The 21,123-nt window shown below is 39.6% G+C and overlaps 1 protein-coding gene and 1 pseudogene across 4 annotated transcripts in view; both read right to left on the bottom strand.

Annotated features, from left to right (window-relative positions):
• On the bottom strand, positions 563–3,373 carry LOC102182010 (annotated as a pseudogene).
• ACSM2B (acyl-CoA synthetase medium-chain family member 2B) overlaps positions 7,977–21,123 on the bottom strand; it is a 45,978-nt gene continuing 32,831 nt past the window's right edge. For 3 of the 4 annotated variants that reach the window (XM_005697552.3, XM_005697554.3, XM_005697553.3), the window contains one exon: positions 7,977–8,201. In XM_005697552.3, coding sequence (XP_005697609.2) covers positions 8,100–8,201 — 102 coding nt within the window. In that variant the 3' untranslated portion in view covers positions 7,977–8,099. Of the gene's footprint in view, positions 8,202–15,435; positions 15,475–21,123 lie in introns of those variants that run through there. The other variant, XM_018041024.1, reaches the window with a different exon arrangement.

Here is a 21,123-nt window from a genome sequence, read left to right as displayed (position 1 = left end):
AATGAATGTTGAGTTTTGTTGGATGCCTTTTTTACATCTTTTGAGATAATTATATAATCTTTATTCTCAATTCATTAACATGTTTTATCATATGGATGGACTTATGCATGTTAAACTACCTGTGCATTGTGGAATGAATCTCACTTGATCATGGCATATGATCCTTATAATGGGCTGTTGAATTTTACTCACTAATATTTTGTTGAGGATTTTGTGTCTCTGTTTATCAGGGATTTGGGCCTGTAATTTTCTTTATCTTTCTGATACACACAAACACACACACATATATTTATATAAAACATTCCTTCTAAAACCAGAAAAATACATATTCAAGTGCACATGGAACATTCTCAAGGACATGATAGACCACACACACACACACACACACACACATACACACACACACACAATCCCACTATTTTTAAGAGGATTAAAATCATATCAAGTATATTTGTTGGCTATAAATGTATGAAACTAGATATCAACTACAGAAAATACTGGGGGAAAAAAACATAATCACACAGACAATAAATGACATGCTTATAAACAATGTGTTAATGAAGAGATCTAAAGGAACTAAAAACATCTGGAGAGAAATGAAAATAGAAACAGTAAAAGAAGTTCATAGTGATACTGGACTTCTTAAAAAAAATGCTAAATAAAGAATGTAAATATACATTTGAAGGAACAGCAAAATAAGAAACAAAGACCAAAGTCAGTAGAAAGAAGGAATTAAGAAAGATTAGAATAGCAATAAATGCAATAGAGACTAAAAACACAGTAGAAATGGTCAGTGAAACTACACGTTGATTCTTGGAAAAGATAAACAAACTCAAAAAATCTTTAGCCAGACTTATCAAGAAAAAAAGAAAGAGAGCCCAAATAAATAATATTAGAAATGAAAGAGAAAAGATTACAACTGACACCACAGAAATACAAAGGATCATAAAAGAATGCTAGAATAATCATATGCCAACAGATTAGACAGTCTAGAAGAAATGGATAAATTCCTAGAAACATTCAATTTTCCAAGATTAAATCATGATGAAATAGAAAAACTGATTAGGCTGATTATTAATAACAAAATTGAATCAGTAATTTTTAAAAAATTCAAAAACAGAAGTTCAGGTGTTGATGACGTCAAGGGGAATTTTATAAACTCTTTAAGCTAAGTCACTTCAGTCGTGTCCGACTCTGTGCGACCCCATAGACGGCAGCCCACCAGGCTCCTCCATCCCTGGGATTCTCCAAGCAAGAACACTGGAGTGGGTTGCCATTTCCTTCTCCATGAAAATATTCCATAAATGAATTTCAGTAACTCTTAAACATTCCACAAAATTTCCTAAGAACCTGTGAGAGTATAATACCTGGCAATCCTCTCTAAAACAGAAATTCGCCTATCTGCTACATTACTGCTGATGATCTGAAATGTACATGATCTCTAAAAATAACAGTATTGAATAAAACTGAAAGGATCATCCAAGTTCCTACATAATACCAAAGTATTTATCCAGGATTACTGAATAAATCATAGCAATTTGGTATCCTTTTCAGAAAAAAAAATCTCAGAACTTACAAGCATGTGGCATTCCACACTGTACCAACTGAATGACAGTAAATGAAGGTATAACCACTACAGCTTCTTCACCAACTTTTGTGTCCTGAAATATGATGTCTGCCCCTGGCAGCTACCATTCCAGTTCCACAGGGTATTTTCTAGTCAGACAAGCTGTACAATGATCATTCTTTTCAAAACATTCCAGACCAGTCTCATTTTCTTGAATCATAATATCTTCCTTTGTACAATGACCATTGTTTTCAAAACATTCCAGGCCATTCCCATTTTCTTGAACCATAATGTCTTGCTTTTTCACTCTCTGTTTTTTCAGTGTTATTCCTTCTTGTACAGATGAAACCAGTCCTTCTACTGACAGATATACAACACTGTTTGCTCCTAGATAATCTGAAATATGCTCAAATTCTGGTTTATTGGCAATAAGCTCTTCTTTTGTTGGTATGTTTATTCCCATGAAGCATGGATGGTGGTGAAGTTACGTGAATATGTACCTCTTTTGCACCAGATTCTTTGAGTAACTTGATTATGGGTGAGATGGTATTGTCTCTCACAATTGAATCATCTACAAGAACAATTCTTTTTCCTTTGAAGTTGTCTGACAGTACTCCAAATTTTTTCGCAACACCAAGTTGTCTTAACCTCATGTTTGGCTGAATGAATGTTCTTCCTACATACCGGTTTTTACATAGCACCTCCACGTATGGAAGCCCACATTTTGTTGCATAACCAAGAGCAGCAGGTGTAGCGGATTCTGGGACAGTGCTGACCAAATCTGCATCCACGGGGGCTTCAATGGCCAGCTGCTGACCACAACAATATTTTACTGTGTAAACCATCTGGTCTTCAAATATACTATCTGGTCTTGCAAAATAAACATATTCAAAGATACAGAAAGCCATTGCCTTTCCTTCAGACCTTGGTATAATATCAAGAGTTTGGACTATATGTCTGGCTATTTCCACAATTTCTCCAGGCAAGACTTCACGGTAATATCTTGCACCGATAGATAAAAAGCTACAAGATTCTGAAGACACCACCCATCCTTCCGTTTCTGATGTTTGTTTTTTTCTTTATCATTTATATCAGAAATAGGAATAAGACGACCAATGCATAGAGGACGATTTCCATAGGGATCTCGGACTGCATAAATCACATCTTTGTGCATTATAAGCAGAGAGTATGCTGTGGGTGCTTCCTTCATTAAATTTTTAATCCTTGCTACCCAGTCTGGGGTGTCATCTTGTTCCTGAGGAGGGGTATAAGCCAGTAGGTGGGTGATCATTTCACTATCAGAACTTGTTGACAGACCAATACCATGACGCAGAAGCTTTTTCCTTAAGCGCGCAGCATTAACTAATTAGCCATTATGTGCCGCAGCTATTTTTCCATGAAGTGTTTCAACAACAAAGGGCTGGCAATTTTCTAATTCAGTTTCCTGTAGTGGCATACCTTGTGGGTCCAATTCCAAGATTTGAAGTATATAATTTCTTCAAATTGTCTTCAGTAAATACATGATTTAGAAGACCCATTCCCTTGTGTGTTTTGAATGTGGGTATCGAATTTCCATCACTGTTCACAATACCAGCACTCTCCTGACCCCGGTGCTGCAGCCCCTCGAGTCCCAGAGTGATCACATGTGGCACGTCTAGCTGCGTGGGCCACTCCCCTGAGGCAATGCACCCGAACACGCCACATTCTTCTCGGATCCCTAACTCCTCCAGCTCCATGTCACCGCTGAAAGCACATGGTGGGACCCGCCAAAGAAGGGTTAAAGCCTATCTTTCTCATATTACTACAAAAAATTGAAGAGGAAGGCATAATTCCAAGCTCATTTTGTGAGGCCAACATTACCCTAAAACAAAAACCTCTCAAAGAGGATTTCACCGGTGGCTCGGTGGTAAAGAATCCATCTGCCAATGCAGGAAACACAGGTTCAACCCCTGGTCTGGGAAGATGCCGCATGCTGGAGCAACTAAGTCTGCATGCAACTATACAACTATTGAACCTGTGCTCTAACAAGGTCTAATGTGTCATTTAAAACCAGTATTTACTTATTTTCTGTCTGAATGATCTACCCATTGATGTATGTTGGATATTAAAATCCCCACTATTATGGCATTGTTGTCTATTTCTCCCTTATTGCTATTAATATTTTTTATTTATTAATTACAATATTGTGATGGTTTTTGCCATACATCAACATGAGTTGGCCATAGACATATATGCATTCCCTCCCTTCTGAATGTCCCTCCCCCATCTGCCCCCCACCTCATTCCTCTAGGTTGTCACAGGGCACCCAAACTGGTGCCCTGTGTCATATATCAAACTCCCACTGGCTATCTGTTTTACATACGGAAGTGTATATGCTTCAATGCTATTCTTTCAAATCATCCCACCCTCTCCTTGTCCCACTGAGTCCAAAAGTCTGTTTATTATGTCTCAGTGTTCCCATGTTAGATGCATGAAGACTTATAAAGTTGACATCCTTTTGTTGGACTGACCTCTTTATCATCATGTAATGCCCTTTCTTGTTCCTATTACAGTCTTGTTTGAAAGTCTATTTCATTTAACCCGAGTATTGCTCTCCCAGTTTCCTTTTATTTTCCGTATACATAGAATATCTTTTTCCATACCTTCACTTTCAGTCTATGTGTATCTTTATATCTGAGAGGTGAGGTTCTCATATGCAGTATATACATAGCTCTTGTTTTTGTTTTGTTTTTAATATCCTTCCAGCTACCCTATGTCTTTTGATTAGAGCATTTAGTCTCTTTACATGTAAAGCAATTATTGATAGATGTGTACTTATTGCAATTTTGCTAATTGTCTCTCAGTTGTTTAGTAATTCCTATTTCCTTCTCTTGATCTCTTCCTTGTGGTTTGATGGATTCCTTTAGTCTTTTGTTTGGATTCCTTTCTCTTTATTTTTGTATATCCATTGTAGGTTTTTTTGTTTGTGGTTACCATGAGATTCATCTGTATCAACCTGCATATTTAACCATCTGTTTTAAGCTGACAGTTGGTTAAATTCAAAAGCATTCTAAAAGCACTACATTTTTATTCCCCTCCCATACTTTATGTTTTTGATGTCATATTTTATATCTTTTTATTTTGTGTATCCCTGAATTACTTACTATAGCTATAGTTGATTGTACTACATTTTTGTCTTTTATACTTTGTACTAGATTTTTAAGTGGCTGATACATTGCTTTTCTTATATATTTGCCTTTACCAGTGAATTTTTTCCTTTATATATTTTCTTATTTCTAGTTGTGATCTTTCTTTTCTGTTTATAGAAAACCTTTTAACACTTTTATAAGGCCAGTTTAGTGGTAATAAACTCCTTTAGTTTTTGCTTCTCTGGAAAACTGTTTATCTGTCCTTTAATTTTTAGTGCCAGCCTTGCCAGATAGAGTATGCTAGGTTGAGTTTTTCCTTTTCAGTACTTTAAATATATCTTGCCTGTGAAGTTTCTTCTGAAAACTCCACTGATAATCATGGGGTTTCCTTGTACATGATTAGTTATTTTTCTTTTACTGCCTTTTAGATTCTCTCTTTATGTATGATTTTTGCCATTTTAATGTCTTGCTATGGATCTCTTTGGATTCATTTTGTTTGGGACGCTCTGTTCTTCCTATATCTCGATGTCTATTTCCTTCTCCAGGTTATGAAAGCTTTCAGTCATTATCTCTTCACATAAGTTTTCTGTCCCTTTCTCTTTCTCTTCTTCTAGGACCCCTATAATACAAATATTAGAGTGCTTGAAGCTATCTCAGAGATCCCTTAAAGTCTCATCATTTAAAAATTTTCTTTCTCCTTTTTCATGTTCTAATTGAGGGATTTCCACTATTCCATCTTCCTGATTTTTTACTCATTCTTTTGTATCATCTACTTTGCTATTAATTACCTCTAATGTATTTTAAATTTCAGTTATTGTATTCTTTGTTTCTGATTGGTTCTTTCTTATATTTTAAGTATTTGTTGTTGTTCTCACTGAGGTTCTGCAATCTTTCCTAAGTTCAGTGAGCATCCTCATGATGATTTCTTTGAACACTTTATCAGGCATCTCTGTTTTATCTAAGTTTTTCTGGGATTTTCTTTGTTCTTTCATCTGGGATGTATTCCTCTGTCTCCTCATTTTGTTTGACTTTTGTTTCTGTGAAATAAACAAAAGACATATCTCTCTTGTTCTTTAAGGAGTGGCCTCGTGTGGGAACATCCCTTGTGTAGACTACTTTCACCTGGCACCTTTCACAGGCCAGCTGGAGCTATATTTGACCTAGGCCAGAAAAGTCACTGGGGAATGCTAAACCCAAGGTCACCTTGGTAAGGTGACTAGAGATGCAGCAGAGCATGGTTAGGTATAGTTCCTGGGTCAAGGCTGCCTTGGCAAGTGGCTGGAGCTGGAACAGGCATGGGTCACAGGGAGTCATAGAAGCAGTGGTGCTTATCAGCACTTCTGACTCAGGAGAGGGCTGTTTCCTGTCATTTTGGCTGGTGGCTCAGATGGTAAAGAATCCACCTGCAAAAAAGGAGACTCAGGTTCAATCCCTGGATCAGGAAGATCCCCTGGAAAAGGGAATGGCTACCCACTCCAGTAACCTTGCCTGGAGAATTCCATGAACAGAGGAACCTGGTGGGTTACATTCCATGGAGTCACTAAGAGTCAGACATGACTGAGATATTAACACTTTCACTTTTCACTAGGGTTAGCAAATGGGTTTCCTTCTTGTATGGTCTAGGAGGCCCTTCAACTATTTTCACCGTGTCCCAGGGAGGATAAGCTTGCACTCAGACCCTTCAGCAATATTGCTTCCTATTGAAGATTGCTGTGATAGGAGTGAGATTCCCGTGTATACCATGTCTCCATCTCTCTTATCTATTTCTATGTGGTCTGCCTATGTGCAGTAGTTATTCAATCAGTCCTGAAGTATTCTTCAAGAGGAATTGTTATATATGTAGGTATATATTTGGTGTGTCCCTGGGAGGATGTGAGCTCAAGATCTTCCTACACTGCTAACCCCTCTCTCTAGGGAATATTTAAAAGATTACTTTAAGAGAAGTAAGGGTTAGAGAAGAAGGCAAGCAAAGGGATGCATAGACATTGTAAGCAGATAGGCCTATGTTTGAGTCTGATGCTGTCATTTACCAGCTACGAGACTTTGCAGAATATCACTGAATCTCTCCAAATCTTAGGTTTTTTTCCACCGTAAAATGGGAAAATAATAGAACTTGAATTGAAAAGTGAGATTAATATGTGTATCTTGCCATAGGGCCTGACACTTGGCAAGTACTTTATAAATAATTGCTATTATTATTAATCTTGTTGTTATTATTACTAAGTATTCTTAAGAAGAGTCATAGACTCTCAGAGACCCTTTGGTTTCTTCTTCAACTCACTTTAAACTTTAATCTGTTAAGAAGATTCACCTTCTATCTCTTAGTTATAGGTAAGACCCTCATAGTCCTTAACCCTCTTCTGGATCCCTGGCTCTGGGATCCAGAAGTCTCAGGAACTGACTCTGTGGTTTATTCTTCAGCAAAACTTCTTTCTTTTCCCCAAAGATAACCCTTAGGGTCTTAACTTTAAAATGATTTTATTATTGATTCTAGGAAGATTAGATAACAAAAAAAGAGAGACAAAAGCCATGGGAGAAGGGCCACCCTTTTGAGGTGCCTGCACTATTCTCATAGCCATGATCTGAAATCTGTAGATGCCACGTTGAGATAAGACATGATAGTATTTGTGAAATGGCTTGCATGGACAGTGCTTTGCATGTGGCAAATGCTCAATATATGGTGTTTCCCCTCCTCTGGTCATGACTGCCCCCAAATTTGAAGTTACTTGAGGGTGATTATAATTTTCCAACCATACTCACAAGCCTCTCTGTATGGAGATTTTGTCTTCTTCCTAGGAATGTGATGGGGTGTTATAGCCTTTTGTTTCCTAGCTAAGATTCAGTTTTCTTCATGATTCTTGTCACTATCTATTTGTGGGAGAAAACTAAAAATTTCCTTCTCTCCTCCCTTTCTCCCCTTCTTCCTGTCTCCCATCATTTTTATTTATCATTTTCTCTTACTATTGATATTTTATTGAGTTCTTTTGTTTTTTCCCCTTTCTACCTTCCCACCTTCTTTCTTTCCTTCATTTCTTCCTTTCTCCTCTTCCTTTTTTTTTCTTCCTTCTAATTATTTCCATCTTTCCTCCAGGCCTCCATCTTATGATCCCTCCCTCCTTTTCTTATTTTTCAATTTCTTTTTATTGCCATTTTAATTTCTCTTTCTTCTTTCCCCACCTTTTTTTCTGTTCTCCTCTCCTTTCCTCTCTTTCTCATTCCTCCTTTCTTTTTCTTTTTTCAATATCTAACATGGTAAGATTTTGAAATAATAACCAAGGAAAGACAAAAAATCAGATCATGTTTTGCCACAAAGAATCGCATATCCCCAGAGGAAGGCCGATGACCCAAATGGAATTAAAGGGGAAGAAGGGCAGGATCCAAGGTAAAGCACATTGCAGGTATCACTAGACTTCGACCTGCTCAGACTTTTTCCATTCCTTGTCTCGAAGCTTTGCCCGCTGAATTTTCCCTGTGTTGGTCTTGGGCAGATCTAGGACGAACTCTATCTGTTGAGAAAAGATCAGTTCAAAATGGATTATTTGTGACCCAATGAGTTGGATTTTTCAGAGGAATTGCTATAGAGTGAGAGGAAACTCTGGAGGCCAAAGGCTCCAGGTAAGTGAGGACAGATCCTGGTTAAGTCCCTTGGGAAACCCCTTGTGTGATAAAAGTCTTCAGAAAATGTTCTGGGACAAGGACAAGAGATTAAACATAAAGATTAGTTAGCTGGTCTCTGACATTCTCTAGAAGAGTGAAGATGCAGCATGATGGATGCAACATGACACAGTAAACAGCCATCTGAGTTTTTATCTCAGACTCTCTGGGCTTCAGCCTTTCCTTCACCATGTGCCTGGCTTTGGTCAGGTCACTTAGTTTTTCTGAGACTCAGTATTCCCAATGAATAGCCTGAAGGATAATGACTTCGTTGAGTTGTTGTGATAAAAAAAAGTGCAATTACACAGACTATATTCTTGCATGAGGTTATAGGGGAAGAAAATTTGCCAGCTCAAAATGTGCCTCTTGGGCATGAGGATTAATTTAGGCTTATTATTTTTAAGAAATAGAAGACTCAGGATGCTTTTCTTGTTACTTACCCCTTAACTGCTTAAAATGTTTAAACAGTTTGTTCCTGAGATATCTCTGCAAAGAATATGGTCTAGGGTGTGGGGAAGATTCAACAGGGCCTAGACATCAATGTCCTTCTGTGACCCATTGTATCTGTACAGCTCAGAAAACATTTATTTACCAAATATTTGCTTTCCCATTTCCATTAGAATTGCCTAACACCCTTTTGAGGTCTCCAAACCACTACTCCCAACATCATGTTTTGTCTTCAGCTGAACATGGTATTTAAGGTGAGGGTTCTGACTCTTTTGGTGAGTTATTGAGTTTTCCTGAGTCTCTCCCAAGAATACATGACTAAATTTGTGTTTGATTTCTCCTATTAATCTGTCCCATACTGATTTAATACTTAGACCAGCAGGAAGAACCTAGAAAGGTACAGGAAATTTTCTTCCTCTCCAACAGGGTAAATACTGAAAAATATTAGGTATGGCTATTGATGTAGACCAGAGAGAATAGGTATCTAAGAATTACAAGATCTGGTTTTGAATTCCATCTCAGTCATTTCCTATTTGTCTGTCTTTGAAAAGGCAAAATGGTTGTCTGAGGAGTGCTTACAAATAGCTGTAATTAGAAGAGAAGGCAAAGGAGAAAAGGTAAGATAAAAGGGAAGAAGTGGAAAAAATCTGCTGCCCAGGGCATTCTAGATAAGACACTCGAGAAAGGAGACATATCTATTGAATAATATAGTGTTATACTGTGGGATAGTACCACTCCACCTGATCCTCTAAGATACTGTTACAACTTAAAATTTATATTATGATTGGATTTCTAGTCTCCTGTTTAAAATACTTATGAAATATTTACTAATGTGCTGGTCACTCTTCCAAATGCATTATGCCTTACAAATATTAATGTTAACTCATCTTAACAACTGTGAAGGTGTAACACCACTAGCCCATTTTACAGATAAGGAATTTGAGGCACAGAGTAATTGTTCAGAAAAGTAATGGAGATGAATTTTGAATGGAACAGTCTGATTTCAGACTCTGCTGTAATGCCTCACTATCAGTTTGAGGTTGAAATTCTGTGTGATGGATTCTTTGATGCGGGAATGAAAGACTTACTCCCCCACTGCCAAACCACCTTGGGGAGTGCAGCAATAAAGGAGAGTTATCTCTTCCCAGGGCAGCCTGCATCCAAACCCAACCTACTTGAGCATAGAGACCCTTCTCCCTGTCTTCCCCTGGGAAAAGTTATCCTAGCTTCAGAACTCCTCATAGAGTTGGCTGAAGCCCTTATTAAGACTACATAACAGTGCATCTCCACATTCTGCCCTGGAGTTTGAGGATAAGTCTTTCTCTTGGGTTTGAGCTTCTACCCTCTTTGTATTTTGAAGCTCCTCAGGTTTTATTCAGGTTCTACTTAAAGGTTTCATCCTTTCTAGTTAAGGCCTTGTTCTGTGTGTGGGTGCTCCATTGAAACTTTAGCCTAACACTAAAATCAGGCTGTCCCAGTTGGAACCGTGCTAACCTTTGGCATGATTCTCTTTGAAACCAGGACTGTTTCTTCTAGAACTGACTGGACTTGAGCCTACTTCTTTGGGAACAGGGGTTAGTTAATCAGAATTGTGCAGACTTAACCTTTGACCCAATCCTTTTGGAATAGGGATTGTTCTATTGGAACTGCCCTAAGCTGCTTGTGATGTACCTCCTCTGGGACCAGACAGTTCAGTTCAGGGACCAAACTGTTCCTCAAAACTGGCTGGCATTAGGCCTCCAGGCAATTAAGATTGTTTGAGTTGTTCCAACTGTTTGAAAATTATTCCTTCCTACATGAAAACCTCTGGGAAATAGAATTCCCAGTCATCTAAGTATTTTCACCTTGCCCTTCCCACACACCAAGGACCCTCGTCTAGTTTATGTTTGAAAACCACAGTTTTCATTCATGCTAATTTCTAACTATATAAATTGACTTAATCAAAGACAATTGAGAATATCAATGGTTATTATGGGGAACTTTTGAAAACCTCAAACTTATTTTTCTTAAAACCAAATTGGACAAATACAGCTCTAAAATTTCCAAAACTGAATGGAACATCTCTTTCAACTGGTATTTTAAGACTTTCAAATGTTATCAGGAGTCTCAAATTGCCTCTTTGCAAAATCAGATTTTAAAATTAACTGAAACAAGTAAACAAAGAAAGATAAAGTCCCCTTTGAAGCCTAAGGCTGTTCTTCCTTGTTTTTTTTTTTGTCCCAGTCTCAGTCTCTGGGACTGTCTTATTGCTTTAACACAGTCCCTCCTCCTCTGGCCCCACTTACAGCACCATCTTCCTCCTTCCCTTCTATGCCTGCCACACCTCCTCCATATCTTCAGTTCCCCCTTGCTAATTCTCTCACCAAACTTTCCCTTTTCCCTAAAATTCTCCCTACCCTATTTTCCTCTGAATAAATCAATATCTACTCCTTCAAAATTAAGCCTTCTGAGGATCCAGAAGCTAAACCCTTAATTTCTTATATTCCTTGAACTAAAGTGGAACTATAAGCCATAGTCAAAGATTTTCCCAAAGTAACCAAAGATCCTCACAAATTTGCTGAGTAATTTAATATAGTCACTCAAGCTTAATCTGGTTTCTCCAACTTATATCAGCTCATCAGTAAATGCCAAGCTCAATATTGGGTGAAAACTGTTAATAGGGAAAAGCTTGAATGATTTCTGGATTGGGAAGATCCCCTGAAGAAGGGAACTGCTACTCACTCCAGTATTCTGGCCTGGAGAATTTCATAGACAGTGGAGCCTGGCAGGCTAAAATCCATGGGGTTACAAAGAGTTGGACATGACTGAGCGACTAACACTTCCAGTCCTAACTGACACCGGAGCCATACTCTCAGTGCTCAATCACACTGTTATAAAGCATCCCCTGTCTTGGAGTATTAAAAGGAATCTCTGATGAATGTCAAGAGATTCTTCTCTCTGAATCCATTTCCCTTTGTTCAGGCTGGTTGAGAAATAACATACACTTTCCCCCGTAGTGCCTCTGCCCCTACCCATTTATTAGGCTGATACTTCTTAGAAAAGTATCATATCAGAATTTCTTTCTCAAAAAAGGGAACCAATAATTCTAGAATTTGACAGTAGTCATCAAAGAAGCCAACTATGTGAATGATTTATTTGCTCTGTGTCTGATGGTACTACAACTAATTCTAGAAACACAGATCATCTGTCCCTGTTGGGTTGGTTCCCAACTTCCTAATGAGCAAAATCTCTACCTGATATTGGCAAAATTCACAGTGCACCTCCCATCAAGATTCTAATAGATCCCTCAAAACCTCTTCTCAGAATTAATCAATATCTAAAAGTAAAGAAGCTCTGCAAGATATAACGTCTGAATAGAAGATTAAAAGGTTCAAAGTCACATTATCTTTGGACTGCTGCTGCTGCTGCTAAGTCGCTTCAGTCGTGTCTGACTGTGTGACCCCATAGATGGCAGCCCACCAGGCTCCCGTGTCCCTGGGATTCTCCAGGCAAGAACACTGGAGTGGGTTGCCATTTCCTTCTCCTTATCCTTGGACTTACCCTTGCATATTTCTATATTACCAGTGGAAAAACCTGAAAGAGGAGGGCAGAGATTTGTCCAGGACTTCCGAATAATAAACAACATTATTATCCCATACCCTATTGTCCTTAACCCTCATCACTACTAATATCCATTTCCACTGGGAGCAAATTCTTCAATATTTATGCAGTCCATTCTTTAGTATTCTAGTTGATGAAGCCAGCCAACACCTTTTGCCTTACCTGGGAATAAAAGCAATTTACCTGGACCATAATGACTCAGGGTTTTACTTAGGATTTGTCACAAATCCTAAAGGCTGATGTGGATGATATCAAGTTCTCTAGATGTTCTGCTGTTGTGGTTCAACAGTCTTGTCCAACTTTTTGTGACCCCATGGACTGTAGCATGCTAGGCTTCTCTGTCCTGCACTATCTCCCAGAGTTTGCACAAATTCATGTCCCTTGAGTTGGTGATGCTATCTAACCATTTCATCCTCTGCCACCTTCTTCTCTTGCCTTCAATCTTTTCCAGCATCAAGGTCTTTTCCAATGAGTTGGCTCTTCACGTCAAATGGCCAAAGTATTGGAGCAGTCCTTCCAATGAACATTCAGTCCTTTCAATGATATCATTTCGGATTGACTGGTTTGATCTCCTTGAAGTCCAAGAGACATTCGAGAGTCTTCTCCAGAACCACATTTTGAAAGCATCAGTTCTTTACCATGCAGCCTTCCTTGGGCTTCCCTGGTGGCTCAGATGGTAAAGAATCTTCCTGTCATGCAGGAAACCTGGGTTTGATTCCTGGGTTAAGAAGATCCCCTGGAGAAGGGAATGGCAACCCACTCCAGTATTTTTGCCTGGAGAATTCCATGGACAGAGGAACCTGGCTGGCTACAGTCCATGGGGTCGCAAAGAGTCAGACACGATTAAGCAACTAGCACACACATAGCCTTCATTATGGTCCAACTCTCACATCCATACATGACTAAGGGAAAAACCATAGCTTGGACTATATGGACCTTTGTCAGTAAAGTGATGTCTCTGCTTATTAATATGCTATCTAGGTTTGTCATGGGCTTCCTGAGTAGCTCAGCTGATAAAGAATCTGCCTGCAATGCAGGAGACCCCGGTTCAGTTTCTGGATTGGGAAGATCCCCTGAAGGAGGGCTTAACAACCCATTCCAGTATTCTTGCCTCGTGGACAGAGGAGCCTGGTGGGCTACAGTCCATGAGGTCTCAAATAGTTGGACACGACTGAGTGACTAAGCACAGCACAGGTTTGTCATAACTTTTCTTCCAAGGAGCAAGCATCTTTTAATTTCATGGCTGTAGTCACCATCTGCAGTGATTTTGGAGCCTAAGAAAATTAAATCTGTCACTATTTCCACTTTCCCCCATCTATTTGCCATGAGGTGATGGGACTTGATCTTACTTTTTTGACTGTTGAGTTTTAAGCCAGCTTTTTCTCTCTCCCCAGGAGACTCTAGTTCCTCTTCACTTTCTGCCATTAGAGTGGTATAATCTGCATATCTAAATTTGTTGCTATTTTTTCTAGCAACCTTGATTCCAGCTTGTGATTCGTCCAGCCCAGGATTTCACATGATGTATTTTGCATATAAGTTAAATAAGTTGGGTGACAATATACAGCCTTGGCATGCTCCTTTCCCAATTTTGAACCAGTCTGTTGTTCCATGTCCAGTACTAACTATTTCTGCTTGACCAGCAAACAAGTTTCTCAGGAGACAGGTGAGGTGGTCTGGTACTCCCATCTCTTTAAGAATTTTTCACAGTTTGTTGTGATCCACATAAAGCCTTTAGCATAGTCAATGAAGCCGAAATAGTGTTTTTCTGGAACTCTCTTGTTTTCTCCATGTTCCGACAAGTGTTGGCAATTTAATCTCTGGTTCTTCTGCTTTTTCTAAACCCATATTGTACATTTGAAAGTTCTTGGTTCATGTACTGTTGAAGCCTAGCTTGAAGGTTTTTGAGCATAAACTTGCTAGCATGTGAAATGAGAGCAATCGTACAGTAGTTTAAACATTTTTTTGGCATTGCCCTTCTTTGGGACTGGAATGAAAACTGAACTTTTCTAGTCCTGTGGCCACTGCTGAGTTTTCCAAATTTGTTGGCATATTGAGTGCAGCACTTTCACAGCATCATCTTTTAGAATTTTAATAGCTCAGCTGAAGTTCCATCACCTTCACTAGCTTTGTTTGTAGTGATGCTTCCTAAGGGCCACCTGACTTCACATTCGAGGGTGACTGGCTCTAGGTGAGTGACCACCATTGTGGTTATCTGGGTCATTATGACCTTTTTAGTATAGTTCTGTGTATTCTTGTCACCTCTTCTTAATCTCCTCTGCTGCTTCTCTTAGGTCCCTACCATTTCTCTCCTTTATCATGGCATCCTTGCATTAAATGTTCCCTTGATCTCTTCAAGAAAACTGAAGAGATCACTAGTCTTTCCCATTCTATGTTTTCCTCTGTTTCTTTGCATTGTTCACTTAAGAAGGCTTTCTTATCTCTCCTTGCTATTCTCCCAAAGTCTGCATTCAATCTACATTCATCTTTCCCTTCTCCCTTGCCTTTCACTTCTTTCCTCAGCTACTTGTAAAGCCTCCTCAGACAACCACTTTGCCTTCCTGCATTTCTTTTGCTTTGGGATGCTTTTGGTCACTGCCTCCTGTACAATGTTACAAACCTCTGTCCATAGTTCTTCAGCCATTCTGTGTATGAGATCTAGTCCCTTAAATCTATTCATCACGTCCACTTAGAATCATAAGGGATTTGATTTAGGTCATACCTGAATGGCTTAAATGTCCCCTACTTCAATTTAAACCTGAATTTTGCAATAAGGAGCTCATGATCTGAGTCTCAGTCAGCTTCAGGCCTTTTTTTTTTTTTTTTTTTTTTTTTTTTTACAGTATAGAGCTTCTCCATTTTTGGATGCAAAGAATATTATTAATCTGATTTCAGTATTGGCCATTTGGTGATATCTCTGTGCAGATTTGGCTCATGTGTTGGAAATTGGCATTGCCATGACTAACATGTTTTCATGCTAAAACTCTGTTAGCCTTTGCCCTGCTTCATTTTGTTCTCCAAGGCCATACTTGCCTGTTAATCCAGGTATCTCGCAGCTTCCTACTTTTGGATTCCAGTTCCCTATGATGAAAAGGACATCTTTTTTGGTATCATTTCTAGAAGGTGTTGTAGGCCTTCATAGAACTGTTCAACTTCAGCTTCTTTGGCATAAAGGTTGGGACATAAACTTGGTTACTATGACGTTGAATGGCTTGCTTTGGAAATGAAAGAAGATCATTCTGTTGTTTTTTGAGACTGCACCCAAGCGCTGCGTTTTGGACTCTTCTGTTGACTATGAGTGCTACCCCATTTCTTTTAAGGGATTTTTGCCCACAGTTATAGATATAATGTTCATCTGATTTAAATTCACTCATTCCCATCCATTTTATTTCACTCATTCATAAGATGCCTATGTTCAATCTTATTGTCTCCTGCTTGACCATATCCAATTTACCTTGATTCATGGACCTAACATTCCAGTTTCCTATGCAATATTATTCTTTAAAGCATCAGAATTAACTTTCACCACCAAACACATCCAGAGCTGAGCATCATTTCTGTTTTTTTGGACCAGTCATTTCTTTCTTACTGGAGCTATTAGTAATTGCTCTCTGCTCTTCCCCAGTAGCACATTGGACACCTTCCAATCTGGGGGTGCTCATCTGCTGGTGTCATATCGTCCTGCCTTTTCATACTGTTCATGGGGTTCTCAAGGCAAGAATATTGGAGTGAGTTGCCATTTCCTTTTCCAGCAGGCCACGTTTTGTTAGAACGCTTCACTATGATCCGCCCATCTTGGTGTCCCTACACACATGGCTCATAGCTTCATTGAGTTACACAAGCCCCTTCACCATGACATGGCTGTCATCATCCAAAGAGTATTTCCCCAAACGATAATTAAGAAAAACTTGCTACAGAAGCCAAATGATTGGCCTCATAAAAAAGAAAACAAGATTGAAAATTCAATAATTATTGGTTTGATAAATAGTGATAGCTCTAATTTGAACTAAATAACAACTCAGTCCTACCAGAGCCTCTAAAGCTCTCATAATAACTTCCCTTTCTGGTCTTTCAATTCTATTTTAGTTGAAGTTTCTGTTTATTAAATCCATATGTTGGGGGGCGGTCCTGAGATGGCAGAGGAATAGGATGGGGAGACCACTTTCTCCCCCACAAATTCATCAAAAGAACATTTGAATGCTGAGCAAATTCCACAAAACAACTTCCGAAAGCTGGCAGAGGACATCAGGCACCCAGAAAGGCAGCCCATTGTCATCAAAAGGAGGTAGGACAAAATATAAAAGATAAAAAGAGAGACAAAAGAGGTAGGGATGGAGATCCATCCCAGGAAGGGAGTCTTGAAAGAGAAGTTTCCAAACACCAAGAAACACTGTTACTGGAGGGTCTGTGGGGAATCTTGGAATCTCAGAGGGCAACATAACTGGAAGGAAAAATAAATAAATAAATAATTAAAACCCACAGACTACGTGCCTAATGGCAACTCCCAGCACTCACAGCCACCACCAGCAAGCGGGGGCTGAACAGGGAGGCAAGGGCTACATTGCTTAGGGTAAGGACCGGACCAGAATGTCCTGAAGACAATCTGAGGGAACTAACATGAGATAGCAACTCAAACTGTGGGATAGCCAGAGAGACAGATAGAAAAAGAGAGAGAGAGAGAAAAAAAAAAAAAGAGAGAGAGAGAGAGAGAGAACTATCCTGTGAAAAGCCCTAACTTGAGGCACTACCAGGCCCGCTCACAGAACAAAGGACTGAGCAAATACCAGAGGAGAGCTAGCAAGTTTTGGACCAGCCCATTCCCACCAGAGACAAGCAGGAAGGGGGTAGAGGGGGATGGTTGAGAGGCAGCCAGAGCCGGAAAGGGTCAATCATGACCCCAGAGAGGCATCCTTTACCAAACTGCAAACAGGCTCCATTGCTAACCAAGAGTTCTTGGGATTCTGAATGGTTGACATCTGCCCAGAGGGTCACAGCCTGAGATCAGCTCCCCAGAAGAGACACACCGCACACCTGAGAAGGCACGCCCATTGTACACCCAGGAAACCTAGTGGCTGGGATGGGGGAGGTGATAAGACCCACTGCCCACCTGGGTATGACTGCACTCAGCAAGCACCTGGTCACCTGAGCTGCTCAGACCTGGGAAGGGCACAAAACACAGGCCCAACTGAATCTGCACCTTTGGGGTGTACTCAAGAACCTGAACCTGAGTGGCTTAGACTTGGAAAATGCACACAACCTAGGGCCCGCCTCAGACAGTTTCTGGCAGAGCAACCTGGAGCCTGAGGAGTGTAGACCAGAAAAGTACACATGCCATGAGTGGGGGCAAACCCAGTGTGGCTGAAACACTGCGAAGACTCCCCATACACACCAGTGATATTTGTTTGCGGTATTCCTTCCTCCCCACAGCACGACTGAAAAAATGAGCCTAAATAAGTGACCACCTTCACCCCCTTGTGTCAGGGTGGAAATTAAACACTGAAGAGACCAACAAACAGAAGAAGCTAAAATAAACAGAGGGAACCACTTTAGAAGTGACAGGTGCAATAGATTAAAACCCTGTAGTTAGCACCAACTACATTAGAAGGGGCCTATAGATCTTGAGATGGAGAAGGCAATGGCACCCCATTCCAGTATTCTTGCCTGGAAAATCCCATGGATGGAGGAGCCTCGTAGGCTATAGTCCATGGGGTTACTAAGAGTCGGACACGACTGAGCGTCTTCACTTTCACTTTTCACTTTCATGCATTGGAGAAGGAAATGGCAACCCACTCCAGTGTTCTTGCCTGGAGAATCCCAGGGATTGGGGAGCCTGGTGGGCTGCCATCTGTGGGGTCGCACAGAGCAGGATATGACTGAAGCGACTTAGCAGCAGCAGCAGCAGCAGCAGCAGCATAAATCTTGAGAAGTATAAGCCAGATCAAGGAACTATCTGAAGCTGAACTGACCCCACACTGTCCACAACAGCTCCAGAGAAATTCCTAGATATATTTTTACTACTATCATTTTTTAAATTAAAAAACTTTTTATTTTTAAGTCCTCTATTACTCCTTTAATTTTCATTTTTATAATCTACTATTACCTTGCAAAAAAAGACCCTATTTTAAAAGAAAACTTCTTATATATATTTTATAATGTTTGTGACTTTGTTTTGTTTCTTTAATATTGTATTTTTGAGAATCTAACCTCTACTCTAGATTTTTAATCTTTACCTTTTGGTATTTGTTATCTATCTTGTACCTTTAAGAACCCAAACTTCAGTACCCATTTTTACGTGGGAGTGTGATTACTGGCTTGATTGCTCTCTCCCCCTTCTGATTCTCCTTTTTCTCCACCAGGTCGCCTCCACCCGCTCCCTCCCCCTTCTCTTCTCTACCCATCTCTGTGAATCTCTTTGTGTGTGCCAAGCTGTGGAGAACACTTAGGGAACCGATTACTGGCTGGATCTGTCTCTCTCCTTTTGATTCCCCCTTTTCTCCTCCTGGTCACCTCTGTCTCCTTCCTCCCTCTTCTCTTCTCTGTGTAAATTCGTGAACACCTCTGAGGGGTCTAGACTGTGGAGAGCATATAGGAATTGATTACTGGCTAGCTTGCTCTCTCCCCTTTTGATTCCCCCTCTTCTACTCCTGGTCACCTCTATTTCCCTCCTCCATCTTCTCTTCTCCATATAACTCTGTGAAACTCTCTGGGTGTCCCTCACTGTGGAGAAACTTTTCATCATTAACCTAGATGTTTTATCATCGATGCTGTATAGATGGAGAAGTCTTGAAGCTACTATAAGAATAAGACTGAAATCCAGAGGCAGGAGGCTTAAGTTCAAAACCTGAGAACACCAGAGAACTCCTGACTCCAAGGAATATTAATTGATAAAAGCTCATCCAAAAGCCTCCATACTTACATTGAAACCAAGCACCACCCATCAGCCAACAAGTTCCACAGCAAGACATACCACACAAATTCTCCAGTAACCCAGGAACTGCTCAAAGTGACACTGAACCCATTGACATCTCAAAACTCACTACTGGAAACTTCATTGCACTCCAGAGAGAAGAAATCCAGCTCCCCCCACTAGAACACAGACACAAGCTTCCCTAACCAAGAAACCTTGACAAGCCACCTGTTCAACCCCACCCACAGTGAGGAACCTCCGCAATAAAGAGGAACCACAAACTGCCAGAATATGGAAATCCCCTCCACCAGCAAAAAACAGCAATATAAACAAGATGAAAAGGCAGAGAAATACTCAGCAGGTAAAGGAACAGGATAAATGCCCACCAAACCAAACAAAAGAGGAAGAGATAGGGAATCTACCTGAAAAAGAATTCAGAATAATGATAGTGAAAATGATCCAAAATCTTGAAAACAAAAATGGAGTTACAGGTGAATAGCCTGGAGACAAGGACTGAGAAGATGCAAGAAATGTTTAACAAGGACCTAGAAGAAATAAAAAAGAGTCAATATATAATGAATAATGCAATAAATGAGATTAAAAAAAAACACTCTGGAGGGAACCAACAGTAGAATAACGGAGGCAGAAGATAGAATAAGTGAGGTAGAAGATAGAATGGTAGAAATAAATGAAGCAGAGAGGAAAAAATAAAAAAGAATTAAAAGAAATGAGGATAACCTCAGAGACCTCTAGGAAATGTTAAATGCCCCAACATTCAAATCACAGGAGTCCCAGAAGAAGAAGACAAAAAGAAAGACCATGAGAAAATACTTGAGATAATAGTTGAAAACTTCCCTAAAATGGGGAAGGAAATAATCACCCAAGTCCAAGAAACCCAGAGACTTCCAAACAGGATAAACCCAAGGCAAAACACCCCAAGACACATATTAATCAAATTAACAAAGATCAAACACAAAGAACAAATATTAAGAGTAGAAGGGAAAAACAACAAATAACACACAAGGGGATTCCCATAAGGATAACATCTGATCTTTCAATAGAATTTCTTCAGGCCAGAAAGGAATGGCAGGGCATACTTAAAGTGATGAAAGAGAAAAACCTACAATCCAGATTACTGTACCCAGCAAGGATCTCATTCAAATATGAAGGAGAAATCGAAAGCTTTACAGACAAGCAAAAGCTGAGAGAATTCAACAACACCAAACCAGCTCTCCAACAAATGCTAAATGATCTTCTCTAGACAGGAAACACAGAAAAGGTGTATAAACTCGAGCCCCAAACAACAAAGTAAATGGCAGTGGGATCATACTTATCAATAATTACCTTATATGTAAATGGATTGAATGCCCCACCCAAAAGACAAAGACTGGCTGAATGGATACAAAAACAAAACCCTATATATGTTGTCTACAAGAGACCCACCTCCAAAACAAGGAACACATACAGACTGAAATTGAAGGACTGGAAAAAGATATTCCACGCATATAGAGACCAAAAGAAAGCAGGAGTAGCAATACTCATATCAGATAAAATAGACTTTATAATAAAGGCTGTGAAAAGAGACAAAGAAGGACACTACATAATGATTAACGGATCAATCCAAGAAGAAGATATAACAATTATAACTATATATGCACCCAACATAGGAGCACCACGATATGTAAGGCAAATGCTTACAAGTATGAAAGGGGAAATTAACAATAGCACAATGATAGTGGAAGACTTTAATACCCCACTCACACCTTTGGATAGATCAACTAAACAGAAAATTAACAAGGAAACACAAACTTTAAATGATACAA

The sequence above is a fragment of the Capra hircus genome, chromosome 25, assembly GCF_001704415.2.
Source record: "Capra hircus breed San Clemente chromosome 25, ASM170441v1, whole genome shotgun sequence".
NCBI classification, from domain to species: Eukaryota; Metazoa; Chordata; class Mammalia; order Artiodactyla; family Bovidae; genus Capra; species Capra hircus.
The sequence above is the reverse complement of the archived record's forward strand: the minus strand, read 5'-3'. Positions and strand labels throughout refer to the sequence as shown.